Raw genomic sequence first — 27425 nt, forward strand, 5'->3', positions numbered from 1 at the left:
ATTCAGTGATAGTGAGGGAGGCTCTCTCTCTCTCTTTATCACTGTGTCTCTCTCCCTCTGATCAACCTTTAATCCACTCAAAATTGTTTTAGAAAAATACGTTTAACAGAATTGTGTTTTTAATCAAATATTAAATTAAAGAGAAGTCAAGTTTTGCTGGTTTTATTTATTCATCATATATTCTAAATATTATGTTTTTTATGTGTTTATTTCTGTCTGGTTCATGATATAAGTTTCTGCTTTAATGCAAATATCTAATGAGTCAATCACACAGCAGCAACTCAATGATTTAGCTACGAAGACATAGTCAAGATGTCCTGCTGAAGTTCAATCCAAACATCAGAATGAGGAAAAAATGTGATTAAAGTGACTTTGAGCATGGTTGTTGTTGCCAGAGAGACTGGTCTGAGTATTTCAGAAATGGCTGATCTGGGATTTTCCTCCACACTCATCAATAGGGTTTGAAAAAGAGAAAAATATCAGGTCAGAGGAGAACGTTCAGACTGCTTCAATATGATAGGAAGGCTACAGCAGCAGAAGGTCACACTCGGTGGAAACTGAGGCTAAATTCATATGAGAAAAGTGAGAGAGAAAATATTTCTGGTGTGATGAGTCTCAATCTCTCTTGTGATGGGAGGGCCGGAATATGAAAGCATGGTTCTATCCTGTCTCATATCAATGGTTCAGGCTGCTGCAGGTGGTGCAAGTATGGTGTTAATACGACCTGAACATCATTTAAACACCACAGGCCTGTGCTGACCTGAGTATTGTTGCTGACCCTGTCCGTCCCTCTATGACTACAGTGTACCCATTTTCTGATGGCTGCTTCCAGCAGGATAATGCACCATGTCACCATTTAACCAGAGTTAAATATTTTTGAAACCATGTACCATGTATTATATCAATAAATAGAAATATAATATGAAATTATTATTTATATGAAATGCATTAGTTATTTATTTACGTGAAATTAATAAAAAACATTTAAAAAAGAAGGCACTAACAGTGTGTCAGCCTCCGGTCCAGCAGGTGGCGGTAAAACTGAATTACACCATTTAGTCGCCGCCTGTAGCTAAAAGGGTGAGGAACTCAGTGTTCCGTCATTTGAGCCTGCAGTCGAGGTGGAGGGTGTTGGTATGCGTCCGGGTAAATATGCGTTTAATCTTTATTTTATTTAATAAATGTAACGTTGTATTTATTAATTACTTTGTGTTGAGATGTAACGTGCCGATATTTACCAGCGATGAGGCGTTTATTTCACGGATGGTGGCAGATTGTGTGGGAGTCGTCGTAAACTTGTCACGTGGTTTTCTCGTAACATCACGTCTGTAGAGTTTATTCAAAGTTAATTACACTTCAGCTAGAGTTACACCGCTGCGTTGGTCATACATACAAGTGATATATAAATTAAAACCATGTGGTGGCATGAAGAGGGTCTAAAATGTGACTGGAGATGTAACAATTTTAGGTTTTATCAATAGGCATGTAAATAATAGCTCAGTAGTTTTATAATTTTTACAATTTTATTACTATTTTTTTAAACTTGCCCTTTATTTAAAACGATAAGCAACAAGTATCCAGAAATTTCCACCAGCTGAACACGTGGTGGGGGTGTTGCACAAATTGTAATCAGGGAAATGGACCTTTGGTATCAGATATGGTGAAACGGCATTAAGCTCAGTTATTTTAGGTATACAGTTAATGAATGGGTTACTTACTAAAAATGCATGAAAAATAAAATGATTTAAAAAAATCCCCCTAACTACAAAAAGTGGAAAAGTATGGATTCAGAGCAAACCTGTATTAAAGGAAACTGTTTAAACATTAACTAGATGCAGGCTTCTTTTTTTTTTTTTCTAAGGTTTTGACTGATTTACATGATATAATTCAAAAATGGCTGCCGCAATCAGATTTGAAATCAGTTACTTATTTAAGACTAATAAGAATTAAATGTAGTTTTCGTAGCAAAGTTACAAATTGTTTGTGCCAGTAAAATGTCCACTTGAATAAAAACAAATAAGAACTCTTTACTTTAAAAGTTAATACATGGTATGCACACACCTACTAAATTGTCATAGGAACTACTAAATCATAGAAAACATTTTACGCTTAATCTGAAGTATTTATAAATGAAGTAAAACAAGATCGTAAAGGCTAAAGGTGTCAAGCTTTTGCCCTTTTGTAGATGCACAGATCTGTAGACTTTGGATGAAACGGCAGACTAGTGTAAAAGCTAATGTATAGTAATTGTACTGATGTAACTCTCTTGAGATCCAGTTACTCTGGTTACTGTGGCCTTGAACTATTAACTAAATGGTGTTTTCTTCTTTCAGTTTAATGTTGACGCTTCAACAGCGTTCTTTTTGACGAGGATGACACACACTCCAGTTTGTCTCCAGCACAGTCAAGGTAAGTTTTCCTTTGTGCTTTTTGTTATGCATATGAAGCGTCTTCCTGCGCTGTGATGACGTCTTTCCTGCCATTCGTAGTTTCCACCAGAGGTTTAAACACCAAAGATGGTTCAAATCTTCCTTGGATGTCTGAGCGTTACTAGCTGTTCCTAATTAGCGGCTACTGCTAATATGCTGGCTTTCTAATGCAGCAAGTGTCTCCACAGGTTCCCATCAGTCACAGAGAATGAGCTTAACGGGGACAGCACTGTGCGGAAGGTGCTCTGGTGCATCAGGATGCAAGATGGGGTGAATTCCTCAAGAACTAAAATCTGCAGGTGAGTTTATCAGTTAAGTTACCCACTGATGCATTAACTAAAACTTGTACAGTGTAAGAAAATACTTGCAGACCAGTTAAATCTGTGCCTGGTCTCTAGCCCACTCATCATGGGCATAGTGATTTTCAGCTTTTAAGGATTTCTTTGAACTGCTTTTTCCAGGGTACAGACTGTACAGTGTACGTCTTTAATTTCTAGACATACAAATTGAGAACACAATCTTTTTTCTCCTGGGAAAAAGTCTTAAATCTGTAAACCCCCAGTCGCTGTGATGATGATTTTTCCTGCCATTCGTAGTTTCCACCAGAGGTTTAAACACCAAAGACGGTTCAAGTCTTCCTTGGATGTCTGAGCGACTGAAGGGAATTTTTTATAGATAGTTGTTTTTTTTGTTTTGTTTTTTTAAATCAGATTGTCACTTCTTGCTCCTAACTATTCATATTTTCTGTTTCTGCCAGTCGTTGCAGAGAATGGCCTTCAGTAAAAGTCATGAAGCTGTTCAGCTGTGTAGCATGCTGGGTTCAGGGAGTTCTGGACAGAGAGGAGCAGATGTGGATCAGCATCACTGCACCTGATTCTGGGTAAGTTATTAAAGGTCATTTGATCGCAGTACAGCTGCTCTGAGGAGTTTACAGTTCGCTGTGATGATGCTTTTTCCTGCCATTCGTAGTTTCCACCAGAGGTTTAAACGCCAAAGATGGTTCAAATCTTCCTTGGATGTCTGAGCGAACACTTTGAAGTTTAACTCTTGTTGATGACTGAGAACCTTCACAGACAACTCTTGTTATTAACACGTCTTCTTTCAGGACTGACTGTGCCTCAATCTCTGTTTCAGGATGAACGTCTTCAGTTATGCCCACCAGCTGTAAACCTGTTGCGTCACCAAAGCTGCTCCCGGTATGTATTTGTTAATATTTTGGACTTTACCTTTTGAAATTGTTTCGCTGTGATGATGATTTTTCCTGCCATTCGTAGTTTCCACCAGAGGTCTACAGACTAAAGATGGTTCAAATCTTCCTTGGATGTCTGAGCGAACATTTAATTCATGTTGTATCTTCTTGTGTCTTTCTGCCTTATGTACTGACCTAAACTCGATCTCACTTTAAGGCTAAATGGCTGTTTCTGGAAAGGATCAACCTGCAGACTCTCCAGCACCAGTGTTGGTGGTCAGAGTTCCTGAAGCTGGTGTGTATTCCAAGCTGTTCTTGGCTATGATGGAGATTTATATTTTGATACTGAAGTTACAAAAACAGATTTTGGATCCTTTTTTTTTTAAATTATCACCATTTGAACATTAAAAAAATTGGGTCACATTACTTGTATATGTGCAAGTTTGTACTCTGCTTTAAAGTCCTGGGGTGTTGTAGATGTGTCCCCTTTAACTTTGACTTTTTTTCTTTTTTTTTTCCCTTAAATGCCCGTGAAGCTACAGTCTTGATTAAAATGTGGAAGGGGAATGTTCGCTGTGATGATGATTTTTCCTGCCATTCGTAGTTTCCACCAGAGGTTTAAACACCGAAGATGGTTCAAATCTTCCTTGGATGTCTGAGCGAACATTAGAGGATTGTAGCTCTACTTTTGAATGTCTTTGTTCTAAGAACTAAATTGTATTCTCCCTTTCAGGGAGATAATTGCCACGGATACAAGGCTAATCTGTGGATTCTCCAGGCTGTTAAAGCTGGTATGTACGGTTACTTGTTGAAGTCTTACGTCTTTGAAGTCTTGGTCGCTGTGATGATGATTTTTCCTGCCATTCGTAGTTTCCACCAGAGGTTTAAACACCAAAGATGGTTCAAATCTTCCTTGGATGTCTGAGCGAACATTAGATTGCAGCTTTGCTGGTGAACTCTTCTCTTCCAGATCTAACTTTCTCAATTTATCTCACTTTCAGGCTGGACGTCAACGTTGATGGACCTGCAATCAAACATGAGTCAGCTATGTGGTTTTTTTGTTTTTTTTGTAGGTTGAAGTTTGAAAGATGGCTGTCATCTAATCTTAAAAATAAAGTCAATGTTAAACAGAAAACAAGCTAGCAGTTTTGTGACTGTAAATGAGATGTTCTTAGATTTGAAATAACTGATTTTTGCTTTCTATATATGCTGGCAAAGTTGGTTTAGTTTTTGTATTTTTACTTGTACATAATTTTTTAAAGTAATAAAGATCCAATAGCTGTGGAAAGATTTTGTTTTGGTTTTTAATCTGTCTTCTCTTGGTGAAATTGTCATTCAAACACGGGGTTTAACCAATAAGGGGTTTTAGACTGTACACTGTCGCTTCTCGTTGGGCTGCATTGCTTGGGCAAATACTTGATAGATTTTGACTAGTGAAAACTATTCAACATCTAACTCAGTGAAGTGAAGAAGAATCCCGGAGAACATAAATTGCATCATGTAAATTTTAACACTACAGAATAACATTTGTGAAATGTTTTCAGACATTGAACAACTATATTAATTCACAATACTGTGAAAACCCAGTGTGTCTAGGACTATTTTGGGAATAAGTCAGGCTATACATGAAATGTTGAGTTGGTGTTGGTTGAGAAGTTCTTCGTATTAACAAGAAGGTAAATGGGTGTACCTGATTTTCTACTTGGTAAAACAGTTACACATTTCTAAGCAACTGACTGTTTTACACTTATGCAGTACCACGTTTTTATATAATGCTAATGGGTTATTAATTACTATTAAAAGCATGTATTTTTCAATGACAGTTTTGCTTTACTGTATTTTTCCTGTGGGTCTTCTTTATGCCATCCCAGTGAAGGATTTGTTATGGATACAAAATTGAACACAACTCGGGGTACTTCAAGCATAAACCAACCGTGTTGAGCCGTGTCTCACTCAGAGATGTTACCTTTGGGGAAAAACAAACATTCAATTTAACCAAACGTCCTGATACATACAGGCAAATAATTGAAATTAAGATTGACAGAAAAATAATTCTCACAATTTAGTAACTTCACCCACTCTGGAAACTAACTCAAGCTAAACTGAATTGGAAAAGTGTTAAATAATATCTGATTTTAAAATGAAACTATAATAGCTTTTTTCATATTTGACAAGGAGGGGTCGCTCTGAATCGCGTTTAATTTTGGCACCCTTTGCCTTCCTTACTCGGTCAGTAGGGACCGGGCTAAGCTAGCTGCTGGTTGCCGGATAGCTTGCACCAGAAGCGCACAGAAAGCAAGATGATGGCGGGTGTACATCCCCAGGTGAGTGAACTAAACTCTTCAATCTAGCTGTTTATAAACTTTAACGACCGTTACTGTCCGTGGCAAGTGAAGAAAACAGCGGCTAACTGAGGCTAATTAGCTCCGTAGTTCGGGTGAGCCGTGAATACTGTGGCTTCGACGTGGCACAACAGAGGCATGTTCAAGGAAACGCCTTTCTTATTACAGAAACATTAGGTCTTATGTTGTTATAATAGAGGCAGGAAACACAGATCATCAAATAGCTTGTCTCTCAGTGTGGGAAGTTGTGTTAACCTACATTAAAGTGTCCAGTGAGACCCACAAAGCTCTCACAGCTGCTATTTCTGTCCCTCATTCCAGGACGACCTGCTGAAAATGACACACAGAGAAAACTGGAAGTGAGTACACCCTCTTCTGTGTTTTCTTTACACGTTATATCCAAAAAATCTGCTTGCTTTTTTTTTTTTTTTTTTTTTTAAACAAATATGAAAATAAATGCAGCTTTTGCCCCCCACAAATTCATGTTTAGTCCTGACTCTTCTGCACATGCTTCACTCCTTTCTTAATCCTCCTCCTCCTCTTCATGTTTACAGGGTGCAACACGAACGCCTGCACATGAAGCACAGAGGACACGAGGCCATGCACGCAGAGATGGTGCTGATCCTCATCGCCACTCTGGTGGTGGCTCAGATAGTCCTGGTGCAGTGGAAGCAGAGGCACCACCGCTCCTACAATGTGAGTGCTGCCAGCTGGGAGGCTGAAGCCACTGATTTGTCTCAAAGCATGCATAGAAATCTTTAGCTTTCAGAATATTTGTTTTCCATTTTTGTCCCCAGTGCAACATCTCTGCATGGCCCTTTTTAAATAATGTGACTAAATTCAGTGTTTGACCCCGTTAATCTTTTACCATCCAGACATTTCCATTTAATTTTTACCACCTGACTTCTGCAGTTGCTTTCTAATTAAATAGGCTTCTAGTTGATCCCCCATATAAGCTTTTGCACTTGCCAGGAAGACCATATATATGACACCATATTAGGGTCAGTGATGGTAGAGGACATGCACATCATTGAAAGAATTGCAGAGTTTTAGAAACTGACGTTAGAAATTAACAAGTGACAAATAGCCTGAGAAATTAATGAAGGAAAAAAAAAATAAAAGAAATTTAGGAATGAAATTAGTAATTTTTCTAAGAGAGAATTGCCCAGGGAAAAATGGACAGTTTTACAATTTAACCTTCTGGCTTGGCTTACTCTATTAGCACAACTGATCAAAAATCAGACAAAAAAACATAAAATTGGAGTAGAAAAAAAGTTATGTTTTTATGGTAAAAAACACAAACATGTTTAACAAATCATGTTTAATATAAATAGTAAATTTTAAAAACCTATGTAGAATTTTTCAAACAACTCTTCACCACAAGACACAGGGGCACACCACAGGCTTGACACTCTCAGGGTGTGTTACTCCACCTGTTGTCCTCCTGGAGACAGCGTTTACATTTGAGTCTCCCTTTAGTGGCTTTTTGGGCAGCATCTATGTCGGTGACAATTTGAACAGGAATGTGTTCAGCTCTCCTGCTCTGGGGAACACCTGTCTTGTCCATCTCACAAAGCTGACACACTCTATGGAATCTTTGTGTGCTATGGGCTGATCCTGGTTGGCACTGCATATCTCATGATGCAAGTTGAATGCATTTGTTGTCGCAATGTCCACAAAATGCAGCAACATGGTCCTGTACTAGCGGGCAGGTTTTTCTGTGAGTGGAATAGTACTGAATGAGCTGGTCAGACAGGTCAACCCCATCCATATTTTTATTATATGCCATGATTGGTGTGGGACAGGGGATTTCTCTGATCGCCCAGTGTCCATCTCCATCCTTCACCTTTCTCTTCACCATCTCCCCTGAAAATGCAGGGATGGATGGTGGAGCAACCGGACACCTCCCATGTGTCCATCCACTTCACAAAAACAAGTGGGCCCTCTCTGATCCATCTCAGATCCTCTGACATTTTCTGTTCAGAGCATTTGCCCTGTCTTTGGGACATCCTTTTCTGTTTTCCCTGTAGGTGCCACATGCACCAAACCTCATGCTGGTCAGGTCAAGGAACAGTCTGGGACTGGTATAAAAATTGTCTATGTAAATATGGTATCCAGTGCCAAGACAAAAAGGCCGAATGAGGTTCATCATCACATCGTCGACCAGCCCATGCTCACTTGCAGTTTGACTCTTGCCAGTGTATATGGTAAAGCTGATGTTGTAGCCACTTCTTGATTCAGCCAATATAAACATTTTCATCCCCCATTTAGTCAATTTGTCTTTCATATATTGTGTCATCCCAGGTTTTGCTTTGGTTGCCACCATCCTTTCATCTACTGACAACTCCCTCCTTTTTGGTAATAAGCCTGGCAGGCACTGAGGATCTCATCATTTAGAGGCCTGACTCTAAAAAGCGTGTCATGACCTGGTGTTCCCTTCTTTGCGTCATTTTTTTAAAATCCACCTCAGGATCACTGAGGTGGATGTTCCAAAATATGGTGAAGAACCTGTCTCTCATCATCACTTGGGATGGAAGAGGCACAGACAAGATATGATTCTGTCTCCAGTAATCTCTGAGACTTGGAAGAGACACCAGCAACATGTAAATCAGGAGACCAAAACAACTGGTAGAGATGTTCTGTCTCAGTGCATTTGTATTTTTTGCCTAAATGATGATTTTTATTTATTTATTTTTTATTTATTTATTTGCAGCATTTTTGTTCGTGTTTGCACAAATTTGTATTGACTGTGTCAATAGCAAAAAACGATAAGAAAAAGTCTGTTGGACTATGGGGGCAAAGTGTCTCTATCTGGACTCCTGGTGTTCTCCTGCTAAATTCTGGGGCAATGTCACCATCCTTCTCTGACTTCCAGGACTCAGAGCTGAGGTGTGGCTCTGCTGCCTGGGCCAGTGGAGATCTGGACCTGGTGGGCATGTCACGCCTTCCCTCTCTCTGCAGACCTCCTAGTGCACTCTGTGTGGATGTGAGAGGCTCTTCTTCTTCCCCTCCTCTTCCCCTTTTACCTCTTGTAGAACAAAAAGTGTATCTTCCACTTCATCATCACACTCGTCACTCTCCAGCTCAGAGTCTGGCTCCGAAACTACTTCCAGCCTAAAAAAGGTTTCAATGCCTGATCCACATTTAGTAGCCGTCTCATTGTTGTGACACTTAAAACAACAACAAATTTTCAAAACTCACTATCAATTAGAGCTGGGCGATAGAACGATAACGATATGTATTGCGAAATAACTTTTTCTCGATAGAAAAAATAAACTATTGCGATAGACCTTGCTCTCTTAAAAAAAAAAGAAAAGAACAGCCAATCCAAATTAAGTAGCGCAGAGCCGAACCAATCACAGCCACAGCGTCACGTCATGTGACTTGTTACGTACAGCACAAGTGCCAAGCTGCACATGTGTAGTTGTTTGGGAAGCAGCCAGCCGGGCTGCCCAGGTAATGGAGGAAATGAGTGTGCCAACTAGAGAAAAATCAACCGAGAGCGTGGGTGACCAGGTTACCGAAGAAAAAAGAGATGATGGTTCCAATTCCGGAGAGATTGTCGAACAGAAGGGCTATAGAAGTTCCGTAGTGTGGAGGTATTTCGTAGTGATGTGTCGGTCGCAAACGAAATGGCTCTTAGAGCCGGATTTATGACGTGAACGACGCGAGCCGGCTCCTTATCGCGAGCCGTGGGGTTTTTTTCTTTCCTTCTCTTACCCTCTCTCTGGCACTTTTTTTCCGCTTCACTCCGCACGCGAGCCTTGTGCTTTGCGCTGGGAAGAGGGGGGAGGGGCGGTAGTTACACTCGCAGTAGCACAGGAACAGAGCGGGAGGGAGAGAGAGAGAAAGAGAGCCAGGGACAACAACGTCACATTAGAAAGGTATAGTAATCATCCACAACTATTTTCAGTTGCGGATGATAAAGGATTTAGAAAGTTCAGAAAGCTATACAACAAGAAGAGATTGAAAATTTCCTTTTAGTTCTCAGTTTATTTGATATTGACAAAAGTTAGTCAATTTTGTCTGTTCTTCTGTAAAACAAACTAAGATTTATTTTTAGAATTTAATATTTTGTTTCTAAGTGTAATTGACAATTTAGTAGTCTGTTTTGTTTGTTCTATTTTGAAACTTAAACGCTTTAGCGGCTACCTTTTGTGTAGTTTGCAATATTTGCCTTTATTTATCTGAAAAAGTCTCATGTTCCTTAAGTACATCTACCCTGTTGAACTTATTATGGGAAATAAATATTAAAATCAAAACAAGCTGCTGATTATTTCACATTTTACTTATGAGCAACGGCACATTTAAATCGTACAAATATAGTTATTTGGCTTATATCGTGATATATATCGTTATCGCCTGAAATGAAAAAAACATATCGTGATATGAAAAAATCTTATATCGCCCAGCTCTACTATCAATATTGCTGTCAATCACTTGCCACCATAGCTCCCACAATCTTCCCCTCAGCCTCAGCAAACAAATGTCATGGGTTGCCATATTTTTTTTTTTTTGATTGATTGATGTGGTTAATTTTTCACCAGTAAGAAAGGGGATGCTGTGTTGTGGGGTGGGGTGTGGGGTTTCCCTTGCAATGTGAGCGCTGTCTTTACAAAGTCTGGCGTTTATTGTCTCTTCTTGCAGTAAACGGGGAGTATGCCGAATATTATTAATCATAACTCTGTTTTTTTTTTTTGGCCTGTCAACACAATTTAAAAACTGATACGTAGTTTGAAGTTTGCACTTTCAACACAAATTGAAACGGAATCTCGGTGAGGCTCCGTCTTGCTGTCATCTTAAATCGCCATTATGACGTGCCGCCGCGTCTGTCAGCCCCAGAGGGTTAAATAATACATTTAAATTTTGGGGATGGGGTTAAAAATGTCTGAGAGAGTAGTCTGTGCGCTACATTACTTCACTTTTCAGACAAGCTCATGTGAATCCCACCTGAACAAACAGCATTGATCTCTATCTGGGAAGGAACCATCTACAATGTACAACAGCCAAAAAAGAAAAAATAAATAAATTAAAAACGCCCCTCCCTGAGTCCGGTTCTGTCTGAGGTTACTTCCTGTTTAACCCTTTAAGACCTACCATAGAACCAAGTCCGCCAGAGCCCATATTATATTTTTACATGCTGTAGTGCCATTTTTGGGAGCATTTCAAGTTGCTATACATCAATACAACCATTATAGCCCAAATTTTAATAATATGTATGGATTAAGTGCATAGTATTTACATAAATTGCAAAAAAGTGCAATAAACTACAAAAAAATTGAAAATCGTTTTTTTTTTAACATATATTTGTAGTTAGAGAAATGTAAGAGGCTTATCCCTCAAAACTGTAAATACAAAAAAGTTGCACAAAATAGTTTCCCACCACAGGAAATTTATTTTGAGTGTCTTCATAGTTTTATTTTTGAGATACACCAATTTTTATATACTGCAGGAAAAACGAAAATAAAAATTATAGTGCAAATTTGCAAAAAAGCAGCATATGCATCAAAATAAACTATTTCCAACAGTGCAATATAAGTCCAAAGCATCCCAGAAACGACACAGAAAGTCATAAAGTCAAAGATAACTTTTAAAAACACCAGTACAGGCTCATGAGGCCCTGATGGTAAAAAAAAAAAAACGACATTTCCGCGAAAATGACGTCACTTCCGGTTTCGGGCAGGTCAAGGCGGTCATGTGAAAGTTCGCGCTGACGTTTATTCCAACCTAGGAAGTGTTATGAACAGCTGATCGGATCGGCGAAGCGTGTTTCTGGAATATTACGTTTTTGTTTCTGCAAGCGCTTTTTATGCAGTTTTTGCAAAGCTATATGTGGAAGGAAACTGTGACCTAGGACAAGCTGATGGCATGAGGTGTAAGTACAACTCCTCCGGTTTCATATGCAAAAAAAATTATTGCACTAGCTTACGTGGTTGCAGAGCTACCAGGATGTAAAAATAGTTACGCAAAACAGAGCGTGCCCGCTCCGACCGGTTTTAAAGGGTTAAAGGAAGAATTTCCTTCCCGCTGTCGCCAAATTGCTTGATCGTAGGAGGTTCTCTGATTGTTGGGGGTTTCCCTGTATTATTGTGGGGTCTTTACAATACAGTATAAGGTGCCCTGAGCCGACTGTTGTTGCGATGGTGCTGTATAAATAAAATTGAAAATAGTTGAGTGTTTATGAACAAAACATGTTAAATAGTCAAGGCCACAATTTTTAGACTGTATGACCACTTCAGAGGTAGTGAATTGCTGCTGTTTTTCATTTTTGCTTCCAATGCGCATAAAATTTGAATTGGTCTCAAACTGATTTCTGCGTAATCATTTGAGCAGTTAAAGTGTGGAGTGTTAACAGCTTTATTTTTGCTTCATAACTTTTGCACTGTCCACTTCCTGCTGTGACAAAACAAATTTCCCACGTGTGGGACTAATAAAGGTTATCTTATCTTATCTTATCTTAACCATGTGCATCATGACCATACTAACAAAAGTTTAAGCACGCAGTGGAAGTTGAAAGGTTGAGTATGGCCTAATGATTCTGGTAAGCACAAGCCACATGGCGAGGTTTCTGTAAAGCCAAATGTCAGATTTTCAGTTGTAGAAGCGATCAGAAGTTTATTGTCCTCTGATGATGGAAAGAAGCTAGACGAGGCGGTTTGAGAAGAAATTTGGCCACGTCCTGAACGTTTCTGCTGTACCTTTTCCTGTGTGAAACCCATTATAAAGTTGGCATTAGCTGTGGTTAGAAGCTGCAAAGTTTTATGCACAGGATGTTTGTCTTTATTTGCCTGGTGCCATTGTTATTCATGTAAGTACAAAGTAATGCTGAATATGTTTAATATAAAACATATTATATTTGCCTGTTTTATAGCTTTAACTACATTACTGATGTTATTTTCTCACAAAGGAAATCCTTTAGAGGAAACAAGTCACTTCACACTTGTTTACAATCAGTTATTGTGCCCTTGTCAGTGTCATTCTGCACATGTAAGCTCAACTGCATCTCCATCTATGTTGCTGTGGTGGAGGTACCAGTGTGAGGAGTTCCTCAAATGTTCAGGTACAGTCATTAAGCTAACCTTAATTTTAATATTAATATTGCTATTATTACAGAATGGCAGCATCAAAGTGCTGTGCCACATGACCTATAAGATAAGATAAGATAAGATGACCTTTATTAGTCCCACAGGTGGGAAATTTGTTTTGTTACAGCAAAAGTGCAAGTTATGTAGCAGAAATTAGAAAACACTGGAATGCAATAAAATACAATAAAATAAAATACTATATACAATAGAATAAAATAGAATAGAATAATATATACAATAGAATAAAATAGAAATACAAATACTATATACAACTGAGTAGGAAAATACAAAAATACAACTTCGTCAGAAGAAGAATTGCACAAGAATTGCACATATAGCAGTCTTATTGCACGTGTGGGTTTGTGTGTTTGATCAGCTGCAAAAGTCTGTTGTGGAGTCTGACAGCAGTGGGGAGGAAAGACCTGCGAAATCTCTCCGTCCCACACAGTGGGTGCCGCAGTCTCCCACTGAAGGAGCTGCTCAGTGCTATCACAGTCTCATGCATGGGGTGGGAGATGTTGTCCAACAGTGATGACAGCTTAGCCGCCATTCTCCTGTCACTCACCACCTCCACTGGGTCCAGAGGGCATCCTAGAACAGAGCTGGCCCTTCTGATCAGCCTGTTCAGTCTCTTCCTGTCCCCAGCAGAGATGCTGCCGCCCCAGCAGACCACACCATAAAAGATGGCTGAGGCCACCACAGAGTCATAGAAGGTCTTCAGGAGTGGGCCCTCCACTCCAAACGACCTGAGTCTCCTCAGCAGGTACAGCCCGCTCTGCCCTTTCCTGTAGAGGGCGTCTGAGTTATGAGTCCAGTCCAGTTTGTTGTTCAGATGAACACCAAGGTACCTGTAGCTGTCCACAGTCTCAATGTCCATACCTTGGATGTTCAGTGGTTGCAGTGGAGGATGTTTGTGCCTGCGGAAGTCTACCACCAGCTCCTTGGTTTTACTGGCATTGATCTGGAGGTAGTTCAGCTGGCACCAGTCCACAAAGTCTTGGGTCAGTCCTCTGTACTCCTTGTCGTCCCCATCAGTGATGAGGCCGACTATTGCAGAGTTATCAGAGAACTTCTGCAGGAAGCACTGGGTGGAGTTGTGGGAGAAGTCTGCAGTGTAGATGGTATGTCCAAAATATAAAGAGCTTCATTAGAATATACTCACTCCTGCTAACAGTTATGTACAACAATGGTGTTTCCCCATCTGCAGGTGAAAATCCTGAAGGACAATGTCCAGTTAAGCTTAGTTCAATTATGCAGCAGAACAAATCCACGAGTGACTGATTCAAAAACACCAAATTGAAGGTTTTGGGGTGGCTAAATGAAAGTCTGAATGTGATCCAATCATGATGCTTTGGCCTCACCTTAAACAAGTCATGCTCAAACCCCCGCCATTATGGCTGATTTAAAACAATTCTGCAAAGAAGAGTGGGCCAAAATTCCTCCACAGTGCTCATTGGCAGTTAATGCAAAAGGTTGCTTGCAGCTTTTTCTACCAAGGGTTGCACAACCAGTTATGTGGATTAGGGAGCAATTAATTCTTCACACATTGGCAGGTAGGTTTGGATAACTTTTAGAAATAATGTAAACAATACATTTTATATTTACTCCACTTCAGGCTGCGTGCAATTATCCTTGGGAAAGATGGTGATTCTGAATTGCTGTGAATGTTAGTGAAAAAGCAGCTAAAGTTTAGATTGCATGAATGGGTGAATGAAGGATGTTGTATGAAGGACTTGGTCCTCTGGGAGAGAAGAAACGTGCTATATTCATTTACCATTCACACAACTGTATGTAGCAGGCTTAGTCTGATACTGAATACGGACTACGTCTCTGTCTTCAACAGCTGGTGACTCTGGTCCAGATGTGGGTGGTTCCTCTTTACTTCACCATCAAACTGTACTGGTGGCGGTTTCTGTCCATGTGGGGGATGTTCTCCGTCATCACTAGCTACGTCATCTTCAGAGCCACCCGCAAGCCGCTGTCCTGCAGGACGCCGAGGTAAGGGGAACGATCCTGCTGGCTCTTAAAGCCGCTGTGTTGATGGAGATGAAGACAAACTAAAGACTGACTTTCTTTTACTGAAATAATGGAATGACTGAAGATTTCAGAATGGATTATCTGAGTTATGGTAACCTGCATACAGTTAAACCCTGTTTTATCCTTTTGATAATCATAATACAGTTTACAAAGAGAGACCCATCACAGTTGTTGACATCTGTGTCATTATGCTTTACTGATAGGGTATAACAATAGTATGAATCAAGCTTTAGGATTAAGGATTTTCTGTACGTTTATATACTTGTGAGCCTTTTTTGGCCTTCCTAATATCTTTATAATGAGATGAAAGTGATAAAACCAACAGAAAACTACAAAAGAAAAGTAAAAAAAAAAGCAAAACCAAATCCCACAAAATACTTTTAAATCAATTTTTTTTAAGATATTAAACGATTTGTGCACAAGATACAATTTATTTCTGAACTTTAGCTCCTAATTTTAAAACCCTTTCATTCAAAGCAGATGTGTCCAGTGACATTGTATCATGTTGAGTGATAACTAACAGGACTAATATGGGAGGTTTTCCTAACACCAAGATGAGCAAGACACGCAAGTGTTTTGATGCTGTACACTCAAGATAAGTACACTCACAGTAAGTTATTCAACTAATAGAACCAATTAAATCTAAATCTAAATTAAATCTAATGGAAATAAAATATCCCAATATAATAGTGATGACAAGCAAGCAAATTGGTAATTAAATGAGTACATGAGTGAAGGGAAAAATGAATAATATAGTATGTCAGTATTTATTAATTTAAAAAAGCCCATTAATAAATAAAGCCACTCTTAAAATTAGGCAAAAAAAAGTTATGTGTAAAGTAAACAAAAAGTACTTAAATAAGTGTGTAATTACCTGAATCATTTTTCATTATACATGTATTTTACTAAACTGACAAATGTGTACTTAAGTAAAGAAATAAGATCATTTACATCTAATAGCAATGTATGAAAAGTTGGAGGCAATTTCAAAATGTAAGTAGGAGCAAAGTGATCGATGTAAAGCTTCAAAAGTAATTAATAATTAACCAAATCTGATTGCGGTTATATACAGCAGGACTCCAGGGGATGGGAGTGATGTGGTCTTTGTCTCTTTGAATTTCCAGGATGGTCTACAAGTGGTTTCTGCTCATCTACAAGCTGAGTTATGCAGTCGGGGTTCTGGGCTACATGGCCATCATGTTCACCATGTTCGGCTTCAACGTCTTCTTCAGGTGAGTCAGTGCTGACAGCTCCACTCTTAATGACCTTGTTTAATCATACAGAGTTTATTCAAAGCTAATTTGGGCTGTTCACTTATTCACAAGCAGTTACCACAGTAAGTAGATCTGCATATTTCTATTGGCAGATTTTTTTTCACCAGATACAGAGGGAGTTTTTCCTTCCTACTGTCGCCAACGCTTGCTAATAGGGGGCCATATGATTGCAGTGCTTTTTTTCTCGGTTTTTGTGTATTCTTGTAGGATCTTTACTTTACTATATTAAGTGCCTTGAGGCAACTGTTGTGTGTAATTTGGGGCTATATAAATAAAATTGAATTGAGAGCCTTTCCTGACAAAACCATGTTACACAATGGAGCCACTGTTCATACAATAGTGGCTATTAAACACTGAAAGTATTAAAACGAAAAGTATTCAGAAATCAAAATGTAGAGCAGTTAGAGCAACGAGACACAGTCTGCTTCAGTCACTGTCAGAAACCCAGGTTATTGGAGTTGTGTACTTTGTAATGAAATTTTTTATTTTTGAGCTTTCTGTTTTCACTGAGTTTCATTTCCACTTAGTTTCACTTCATTAAGTTTCATTTCCACTAAGTTTCATTTCCAGAACGGACTAAACATGCAGAAAGTTACCAGTGCCACTCAAGTGTAGCAGTGAACTGTAGAGGGTGCTAAAGTGTTGATTTCTGGTTGAGTTTACGGCCATTGCTGAGTTCTGTTTTATTTGAGATTTCAACTGCCTGGAAGAGTTTAAGATAGTGAGACAAAACACAAATAAACCTCTTTCAGTGGAAGTATTGAAAAGATTTAGTTAAGAGTCACTCCGTGAAAAATCAGTTCTGAGCCAGTATATGAAGATAATGCACTGGACATAAATTTCCCTTCATGTCCCCATACATTTATCACAAGTTTAACAGGCAGGTAAACTACAAGACATGAAGAGAGCATCCATTGACCCTGATACAAACCAGATTTTGCAGTTGGAGAGGTTGTAAAATTGATGTGCTTGTGGTCTTTAACAGACCTTAAACATATTTTCAGTCCAGATGTGGTTTTCTCCTGTACTTAATATATCCATCAGGCCTAAGGATACAGGAAATATAATTAAAAACAGGTATCAAATAGTAGATCTTTCACCTTTTACAGGACAGACTACCTTCAGATACAGTGTAACGCCTCTTTAGTGGCTTTTTAGATACTAAGTGGTAGTTACATAACTCCATTTAAACACCCCTCAGTTTCATTGAGCACAGTTAAATTAGCTGTACTGGCATGAGCACAGCTTTTTTTCTCTTTGTACAGGATCAAGGCAGAGGACTCGATGGATGTCGGCGTGATTATGCTGTTTTATGGACTTTACTACGGCGTCATGGGCAGAGACTTTGCTGAAATCTGCTCGGACTACATGGCTTCTACAATCGGGGTAAAACACTTTTTTGCCCTCCCAGTTTAACATAGCAGCCTTCAACTAGTTTGTGAATAAATAAAGCTAACAGTGTTTTGAACTACAATTAAATTAAGCTTAAGTGCTTGCAAACAGTACAAATAGTCTTGGAGGCTGTCATCATTTTTGAAGTTTAACACAAACACGATCAAAAAACAGTTTTGAAAGAAAATAGCTACAGAAACTGTTGTTTTTGTATATAAACCCATAAAAGTAAAATAATGATGACCTGTAATTCTATGCTCTGCTGATGTAGCACTTTTGTGTTTCCAGTACTACAACAAGGGTGGCATGCCCAGCAGGAGCCTAACCAATGATATCTGTGCGGTCTGTGGTCAGAGGATCCTGGTGAACGTGGAGGAGGAAGGATTTATAGAAGACACCTACCAGCTCTCCTGTGGACACTTGTATCCTAAAGCCCTGTTGTTTCCTACAGTTTGAGCTTGAAATGCTTTTGTAATTTTAATGCGTTTTAAGTTAGTGATGTTGATGTAACATGGTTACATTTTGGCTATAGTCATGTTGTGGCACTAGAGGTGACCAGGATTGTGGTCAAACAGTCAGCTTTTCATAGGAAGGTTCCTAACTGAGTGGAGAGATCTTGAAGTATGTCTGTGTAGATCTCCAGGTCTAGGTAATCTTAAATGCAGCTCAACTTCTTTTAAGGTTCTTGAAGACATTTAACCTTTCATCTGAAAGCCTTCTTCAGTTCCAACAGACTGGACAATTTGTTGGATGGCCTTTTAACCGCACGATTGCATTAAAATGCTCCAAAAGTGGAAAAACACACTCAAGGTCTGGTACAGTGACTTTAGTTAGCCAAGCTTAGCAGGAAAGTAGCAGCTACAGCCACCTATGTCAGGGAGCCACCTGTAAATCAAAATGGCTCTTGGAGTTATGATGATGATGAGTTTTCTGTAAACAGGTTGCTCCTTCTGCCTTAACTCGATCCTGAACCAACAGATTCCACGAGTTCTGCATCCGTGGCTGGTGCATTGTGGGTAAAAAGCAGACGTGTCCATACTGCAATGAGAAGGTTGACTTGAAGAGGATGATGAACAACCCGTATCCTTTTGCTGATTGAAATTTTGGTGGGTTGTTTGTTATTTGTTTGTTTTTTCTTTAAAAAAGTAGATAACATGGAATTAATGAATAAATAAGTAGAAACTTCTTCAGATCATAGAAAGTGATTTCTATGAAGCAAGTCATCTTCAAATAGCTGAAAAAGCGTAGACTATTAACATTGCCCTTGTAACATTTAACGTTATGTTCTTTTACTTATTTGATTTCACTGTTCTTTATTAGTACAGTGCACCCCCAAAGTTTGTCTAGAAAACATGATGTTTGTCCTTAATTCCTCAATTTCCAGCTGGGAGAAGACGCATGTCCTTTATGGGCAGCTTCTTGACTGGCTCAGATACTTGGTTGCTTGGCAACCCATCATCATTGGTATAGTTCACGGCATTAATTTCTCCCTGGGCCTCGAGTAAAGCCCCGAGGAACACCGCCGTAAGTACGGCTGGAGTCAAGTTACACTCAGGACACATGTGATAGCAAACTGTCACAGTAGGCGCAACAAGGAACCGAATGCAGCTGCTTTCAAAGTCTTTCGTTTCGTGTTCTCGGACTGAACTCTTGCACGATTTACTGCAGAGTAAACGGAAAACGTCAGAGTCTCAACACGACCCCAAAACTGCTGCCAACCCAAACAAAGCGATTGGAGTGCAGAGCCAGTATTTTGGAAGATGAATCTAGTTTGGTCCTTCTGGAAGTGTTGCTGTCATTCATGCTATTTCTGTTGAGCTGAAAGGTGCTTTACTTTTTTCCATCTTACAGATTTAGTGATTAATTTGCACACTCCTTCACTGTTTTGTTTTTTGTTTTTTATATGTAATATTTCTCCTTCCCATTAGACTTCATGTGTATTTGGATCGTTGCAGCTCTTTGCACATTGTTTTAAAAAGGACAGCTCTGGGTTACAGTTACACTTATAATTGTAACTTGACAGTATTTGAGTGTGCCAATACAAAGTACTGAAGCATGCTGTGTGCTATGTGTAATCTTGATTCTGTTTGCTATTCTTCTGTTTCTACTACAGTTCGGCATACGTCTCCCACAGCATTGATAAATCTCAGAAGTCTGGTGTAACTCTTGGTAGCGATTTGTTGTACAGTTTTCACCAAGTTCATAAGGTGTTGTACTTTCTCCTGCCATGAGAATGAAAGTGAAACCCAAGTCTACTCTGACATGCTAGCTTTTGGGCATATTAGATCATGTGAATGCCATTGCAAGTTTACACGGGTCACAACCGGGATTTGACTTATAATAACTGAATCATGATGAGTAAGTGTTTATCATAGTCGGGGTTCAGGGTTGATGAAAAATTGAGTTTTTGCCTTGAATCTGCAGCTACAGCCTGAATTTCTGACATGCTTTTCCTGTTGTTTCATGCCTCGACATTCACATGTACACTTAAATATTGGGGTTTCTCTCGTTCTTTCACAGAAATCCCAAATTGTTGGTGTTTCTAGTCAAAGAACATTTCTGGTATAATACATGAATTAGCACACTCCCGGCTGTAAGAAGCTGATGGAGTATTGTCACCCTGCCGAGTGGGCGGGTGGTTTGGACACCCAAGTTTGTGGATAAGAGGCAACATAGGATTTTGAAATGGATACCATAGGTGCATCTACTGAAAATCTCAAGAAAAGTTTGAATCAAACTAAGAAAAGTGTTACCCAGTCCAGTCTAAATAGTTGTGTACAACTGTTTACATTTAATGTACTCTTTTTTTTCTCTATTACGTTTTAATTTATATGAAGCTGAAGTTGATGGTTAATGGTCAGCTTAAGGTAGCAGTAGATGTCAATATGTCAGATTTGTGTTTTGTGACCATTTAAAGGCCCACTTCCAATCCAATACCTATTCACATTCATTTTATTACTTTGGAGGGCCATTCAGAACTTCATGTTTACATTTTCTTTTTTTTTTTTTAAAGAAAATGGAAAGAGACTCTGCTTTCATTCACTGCAGATATCTATAAATACATCGTTTTTGCCAGAGATTGTATAGCCTTAGGTGTTTTTGATATGTGCACAAGCAGCAATCTCCAAGGCTTAAATTAAATCCCACAACTAGGGCTACATCAACATGTACACGGCTATTTTTGAAAATGCAGATTTTCCTATGCATTTGTGCTTTTCGCCATAAACAGCATTTTGAGTCACTGAAAACTGAGATTTTTAAAAACGCCACACTGTGCGCCACATTATTGTTTACATGAGATAAATTTCTACAATAAAAAAAAATTCTGTTGCTGTTAATTTTACTATCTGCAGTTTTTACACGCTTACATATACACATGCAGTTATTGTCCCTCCATTTAGAAAGACAGAGGCATCAGAGCGAACTTTGGACGTGGCTTTAGGTTTTGTGAGGGTACAAAGCCTGTTTACTCTTTCCCTCCCGGGCTTCTAGACTGGCCAACATTGCTACACAGTGAGAATTTGGCATGTTCTTGACAGCATTTGACTTCATTTTTAGCATTTACATGTGGACAGAGATGGGGTTTTTTTTAAAAAAAATGCATGTATGGACGGGATTAAAAAAAGAAATTCAAAACAAAAACAGAAAATCTCAGTTTTCAAAAATACCGTGTACGTGTGGATGTAGCCTAAGTGCCAAAAGCTGTGACTCCTTTAATGGCTGCTTAAAGCTGGTGTGATAATTCCAGTCTGTGGGAATAGGAATGTGTAAGGAATGGTTTGGGATTGGGCATCAGTTTCATGTTAACAGTTTGAAGATTGGAAGTTATACGTGCATCAGGTAGAAAGCTTTCCTTTGCCAAATCAGACTGCTTTCTTATCACAACTGCTGCTGATTACTTTAATCTTTCATTTATTAAATACAAAGTCATTAAAAAAGGTGCTTAAGGTTATGTTTCTCTCTTCATTTTAATAAAAATGTGGTTTCCATAGTGTTGGTTGTGTTGGAGCAAAGTCAGCAATAAGCTTGATGTAAAGTACATATAATAATATGGGGAAAATGGAGAAGGACAGACACAGGATGTGGGCACAAGCTACGTGCAAATATGAACAACAGAATGATGACTGCAGTTGCATTATCAGCAGTGCATGGCAATAAAAGAGGTTATCTAGAAGTTACAAAGAAAAGCTTCAAGAAATATACAACTCAAAAATAGCCTACAATAACCTCCCAAAAGCATACATTTTAAGTCATACTGACAAAGGCTGACTTTTTCACTGGACAAAATACCGTTAGAATTCCTTCTGGGATTATTCCATGTTAGTTACATCACAGTTTTCCCGCCTTTAATCACTTCCGTTCTTTGTTGAAGTCCTTAGTGAGTCACTCTCGCTACCCGCCCAAATTTTAAATTCAAAAATGTAATCAAACCAATCACACACCTCCTGTCCGGAGCAAAGTTAGTGACGTTCTCAGATTAGGACACGTGTAAGCCATTAACGGTTATTACACTAACATACTGATACCTCAAGTTTTCTCAGACTTCACAGATCCACACTTTGTCAGCTTTTGTAAGCTTAAACACCATGAGGAGAAACTGAAGACCTATTTCTTTTTTTCTTTTTTTTAATTCTACTTGTTTTCTGAAGAATAAGTTCATCACTAACAGGTACATTAATGTTCACTTCAGAAAGACACTTTATTCTGGACTGCATTCTAACAGCTCTTGAGAATTATGTAGAAAAGTTGTAATTTTGGTTAGGATTTTATTTTCTTTCAGCTTAATTATTAAACAAATACGTTTACATTATCACCTTTTAATCCAAATAATTCACAGAAATTAAAGTGTCGCTGTTTTTAATGGTGTAAGAGCAGGTTCCAACTACTTTTGTTACACTGGAGAAAAAGCGAGGGGAATAAAAGCAAGTACACTGTAAAATATAACTTGTTGTTTCAACTTAAAAATATCAGGTACAGGGCTGCCTTAAAATTTTAAGTTAAGTCAAGAAATAGAGTTTGTTCTTATAACACAACCAATTGTTATCTTATTGAAAAATCACATGTTGTCTAAACTTTTGTCTTAGTTTAGTTGACTGAGATTTGTTAGTCAGTTCAACTCCTTTAATTGTCATTTTTACTTGGGAAAACCCTTTCAGCTAAATTAAAATAATCTATTGTTTAAACTCTTGTCCTAGTTCAGTTGACTTGGGTTTTTTAGTTAATTCAAATACTTTAGTAGTTCTTTTAACTTAGGAATCTATTTTAGCTTAACTAACATAATCTGTTAGCTAAGTTGATTTAAGTTTATTAATTACCTGAGCTCCTTAATGGCACAAGCTGTTCAGACTACAAAGAACAAAGCACTTCCTTCAGCCTTTGTTTCGCTTGCAGCAGGCATTCTTCAAGGAGATCGGTTTCAAACAGCTATTTAAGCAGGTTGTCTTAATGTGGCAACACATGCTGACCACAGGAAAGAGCGATCAGACAGACAGCTTTACTTTGAAAATCTCAGATTTGACTAAATTACCCTACACAGACAAGCTACAAGAATTTCTAATTTGTTACAATATAGATTCAAACCAAACACAACCACAAAATAGTAAAGCATGATGGTGCCAACTTTTAGTTTCCTACAGCAGCAACTGCTCATGTAAAAGGTAAAAAAAATGTAGTAGGTATTTCTAAACAGACTTAAAATGCTGATGAGCAGGCTCCATACTGGTTGGTTAAAAGGCATGACTCTAAAGGGCAAGTACAAGCGCCACATTCTTGAATTTTGGCGGGCAAATTTGTTCCTACTTGTGCGGCCAAGTCTGAGCTTTCTGGTTGTGTGCTCAATGTATGTGAAATCACCATTGTATATTATGCTCAGGCAGAGATTATTAAATAAGTGTGCTAAAAAGGATTAGTTTGAAAGGGAGAGTTTAAACTTTTCAGCATTTTAAAAAATATTAGAATATGTGTCATTGTGGTGTTGGATAATGGCAACAAGCAAACAATGTGTATCAATGGGAATTTTTTTGTGTGGACATTTTTAGACATCAATTATCTATATCATGAGGATTTGAGTAGAAAAACTGAGCCTGCTGGTGTGACACATCGGGTGAAGGCTTCCCCACCTTTTCCCCCAACAAAAACAAGCACATTACATACATTATGTTTAATTTCAGGAGAAAATGCCTCCCAAACCACAAAAGAAAATGGGGGACATCAAGCGCTTTTTAGCAAGGCAAACTGTAAGTAAAAGGCTAATAAAAGTGCTGTGTCCATCCTTGAAACCAAGCACACCACTGTTTTTCTTGTGACATTACCAATAAGTTTGATGTGTCACATGGCCCTCTTCCTATTGAAAAAACAAAAGGTGGCCGCCTTCTAAATGGCCACCATGGTCACCACCCATCTTGAGGAGTTTGCCCCCTCACATATACTGTGAGGGGGCAGTATATGATCAGCCGATCAGCTGATCATTAAGCAGTTTCACGATTGAAGTAGCAGCAGGAAGGGGAGGGAGAGAAAAGAGACACTTGCTCCATATATCAGTTGTTAAGCTTAACGTAGGTACGCTTTACAAACATTCAGAGATGAACTTACACACTTGCTTTACTTCTCTCTGGGATAACTTTCTCGGAGATGAAATGCTGGTTTGGTAGCAAGGCTCCAAATAAACACAGCCGCTGTATCACGTGACCACACTGCTCCGACATGCTACGGTTATGAGACGAGTTACGCCGTGTGGCAAGTTTTGTGAGGTGCTTTTTTGATATTTAATGGATCGGATCACATTTTTTATTTCTCGCCGATATCCGATCCAGTAATTTACGTCAGTATCGGACCGATACGTAATATCGGATCGGTCCATCTCTAATATGTATGTATATATATATATATATATATATATACACACATAAATCCGTTACTAGTCAGATAATCTCAAAGTTTTTTTAATTTTATTGTGCCTGTAATATAAGAAAGTAAAATTACATCCGCTATTGGAAAAAGAAATAGTTCTTTACTGAGAAAATTGTCATAATATTTAAACATTCAAACTATGAGTTTGTCTGTGGAAAACTAACTGCTGCTCTGTCTCTCTATACAGCACTGACTCAACAGAAATCTGATGCCACCCCCATGTCTCAGAAACCCCTCCCTCTCTGATCCCCAGATCTCTTCCCCGTCCAAGTACAGAGGAACGCACGGGTGCAGAATAAAAGGATCCAACTTGTCTGCGCATAGTGCGCCGCCCTCTCTGTTTTTATTCTCCTCCCTCCACAGACCCCCCTCCCTCTAAGGGAGAAAACTTTTTTTTTTTCACAACAGGTGTCACAACAGGTGTCACGCTTATGGATCATATTACACACTTCCGGAGTTCCCCCCTCCCCTCACCGGATGCAATTCGTCACGCTTCTGGATCATATTACACACTTGTGGAGTACTTCCGGTAGGGTCAAAAGGTCAAGGCTAGGGTCATCAATCAAATTTTGACACAAGCTGTATGAGAATAGTTTTTTAACCACAATCCAGACTCTCATTGGAACCTACAGGAAGCATTTAGAGGCTGTAATTTCTGCAAAAGGCGGATCTACTAAATATTGATTTCATTACTTTTTTTGTGGTGCCCAAATTTATGCACCTGCCTGATTTTGTTTAAACAATTATTGCACACTTTCTGTAAATCCAATAAACTTCATTTCACTTCTCAAATATCACTGTGTCTCCTATATGATATATTTAACTGGCATTTTTTATTGTAACAACCAACGATTTATAGTAAAATAATGACTACTAATAAGGTTGCCCAAACCTTTGCATCCCACTGTATGTGGCAAACACGTACTACACATTTACAGCATCTAGCAAAGACAGGCACAATGATAACAAACTAAAAGCACAATCATGTACACGCTCATGGCCTGAGGAAGTTGAACTTGCTTCATAATAAAGTTTCAGGCTTCAAATATTTTAAAGATTTGAACACAATCATGTATGCTTTGCATTTTCTGTAATTATTATTCATTCACTGTTATGTAAAATCACACTACAATGCATCACTCTGCTGCATAAAGCTAGCTGAGCATGCCTGCTTGCCTAGCGTTGCTCAGTCACCTGACAATATAGTACATTAAAACACAAGAGGGGAGGGGGAGGAGCAAACTGCGCCTGCTCCCTGCTGTGACACATCAAAGCAGCGGCACTTACACAGACAGCCAGGTTGTCTCTTTGATGACACCGCAGCAGTGCATACAGGCGAGAAACAGAAACGAAAGTATCAATCTCATTACAGTGGTACTGATTAATATCACTACAAACTTCAAATATCAAGCGATATTGTTGATATTTAGATTGATCTGCCCACCACTGCAATCCACAGAAATTAACGTCACAATCACACTCCCGCAATCGGTTGGATATGACAGTCATTGCTCTAAAGTAGGAGTTATTGTGGCGCAATTATGCCAGGACAGTTTTTTTAACTATAGTTTTAAATGAAACAGTTTAATTATTAAATAGAAACATGTTAACAAGCCACAAAAATGTATGTCACACTCACACTCCCGCCATACGTTTCATGCTGAGCAGACTTGTCTCTGTGATTCAATTGGGTTGAATTTGACAGATATGGGCGGGGCTATTTGCGGATTTGTTCCCGGTGAAGAGGCGCCAGTATTGACTGCTCTGACTCACTCTAACGTCGACGCGGTCAGAGGACTGAGCGCTCGCCCAACTTTCGCTCTTATTCACCCGATCTTTAACTTTAGGAGCTGCTGTCACAAAACCTTGTGGATCTTTGCTCCACTTCCCAACTGCTTTCAGCGCGTGTTTGTGAAAGTCAGCGGCTCTCTCAGTCTGAGCGGAGAAACATCTGGAAAAGCCGGACTGAAAGGTGAGTTGTACCTTTCTCACCCGTGTGTATATCTCAGATGATATAGGCTAATTTACACCACTGAAACCTGCTCAAAAACTGACCTAGATTAAATAGTGTGTGAAGCTGGATTTAAGAAATACCTGTGTAAGGGCAGGCGGGGCTACCTCAGGCGCAGACTGAGGAATACAGTTAAACAGGGGAGGGTCCGCGTTCCAGGGGTCTAAACTCGCCCAGCTCCTCTCATTCCCCACGAGGAATTCCTTCCTCACGCGCAGACTCCACGCCAAACTCCTAACACTCACGCTCAGGTGGTCCAAGGCTCAGGATTCAGAACGGGTCCGGGAAATCTGTTACATGGAGGATTAACTGCAGGTACGTTGGCAAAAGGCGGGAGCCCAACATGAGCTCCGCACAGGCAGAGTGATGAGAGAGAGAGAGAGAGAAACGCACGCACACACACAGAGGCAGAGACACAGAGAGAGAGGCAGAGAGAAAGCGTGCTAAAATCTGGTAATTTTCATTTCAATTCAATCTTTATTGACCGACTTTATGTCCTTTTTTTTTTTTTTTTTTTGCCTGTCCCGTTTGGCTCTTTTGCCATTAGAATTATTGTCTAAAGGCGAAGAAAGATGCCCAACGGATTTACTTTACCAAATGGACCATCCCAGCCTTGCCGTAATGATCTATTTGATTCACCTTTAATTGTTTATTTTATTTTCACTTGTTGTATGCGGGACAGACTTTACTGGGGGAAAGAAAGGGGAGAAGGAAGGAGGGAAAGAAAAACAGCTGGGAAGAGGGACGGGGGAAAAGG

The 27425-nt window shown here is 39.2% G+C and overlaps 1 protein-coding gene and 5 non-coding genes across 6 annotated transcripts; all 6 read left to right on the forward strand.

The window, feature by feature from the left end:
* The first annotated feature begins 2991 nt into the window (after positions 1-2991).
* Positions 2992-3084, forward strand: LOC134625075 (small nucleolar RNA SNORD14). Its single transcript, XR_010093692.1, has one exon. It is a non-coding gene; the product is annotated as a small nucleolar RNA SNORD14 (small nucleolar RNA).
* Positions 3085-3364: 280 nt separating this feature from the next.
* Positions 3365-3457, forward strand: LOC134625076 (small nucleolar RNA SNORD14). The gene has a single exon (XR_010093693.1). It is a non-coding gene; the product is annotated as a small nucleolar RNA SNORD14 (small nucleolar RNA).
* Positions 3458-3669: 212 nt separating this feature from the next.
* Positions 3670-3762, forward strand: LOC134625071 (small nucleolar RNA SNORD14). Its single transcript, XR_010093689.1, has one exon. It is a non-coding gene; the product is annotated as a small nucleolar RNA SNORD14 (small nucleolar RNA).
* Positions 3763-4188: 426 nt separating this feature from the next.
* Positions 4189-4281, forward strand: LOC134625074 (small nucleolar RNA SNORD14). The gene has a single exon (XR_010093691.1). It is a non-coding gene; the product is annotated as a small nucleolar RNA SNORD14 (small nucleolar RNA).
* Positions 4282-4454: 173 nt separating this feature from the next.
* LOC134625072 (small nucleolar RNA SNORD14) lies at positions 4455-4547 on the forward strand. The gene has a single exon (XR_010093690.1). It is a non-coding gene; the product is annotated as a small nucleolar RNA SNORD14 (small nucleolar RNA).
* A 1291-nt stretch (positions 4548-5838) lies between these two features.
* LOC134617357 (RING finger protein 175-like) lies at positions 5839-21685 on the forward strand. The gene is made up of 9 exons (XM_063462574.1): positions 5839-5942; positions 6282-6319; positions 6515-6656; positions 14889-15043; positions 16207-16314; positions 17622-17742; positions 18037-18170; positions 18727-18828; positions 19133-21685. Exons 1-9 carry the CDS (start codon positions 5919-5921, stop codon positions 19251-19253), a joined length of 945 nt encoding a protein of 314 aa, XP_063318644.1. The 5' UTR covers positions 5839-5918; the 3' UTR covers positions 19254-21685.
* Positions 21686-27425: the final 5740 nt, after the last annotated feature.

This window comes from Pelmatolapia mariae, linkage group LG3_W (assembly GCF_036321145.2).
Source record: "Pelmatolapia mariae isolate MD_Pm_ZW linkage group LG3_W, Pm_UMD_F_2, whole genome shotgun sequence".
Classification (NCBI taxonomy): Eukaryota; Metazoa; Chordata; class Actinopteri; order Cichliformes; family Cichlidae; genus Pelmatolapia; species Pelmatolapia mariae.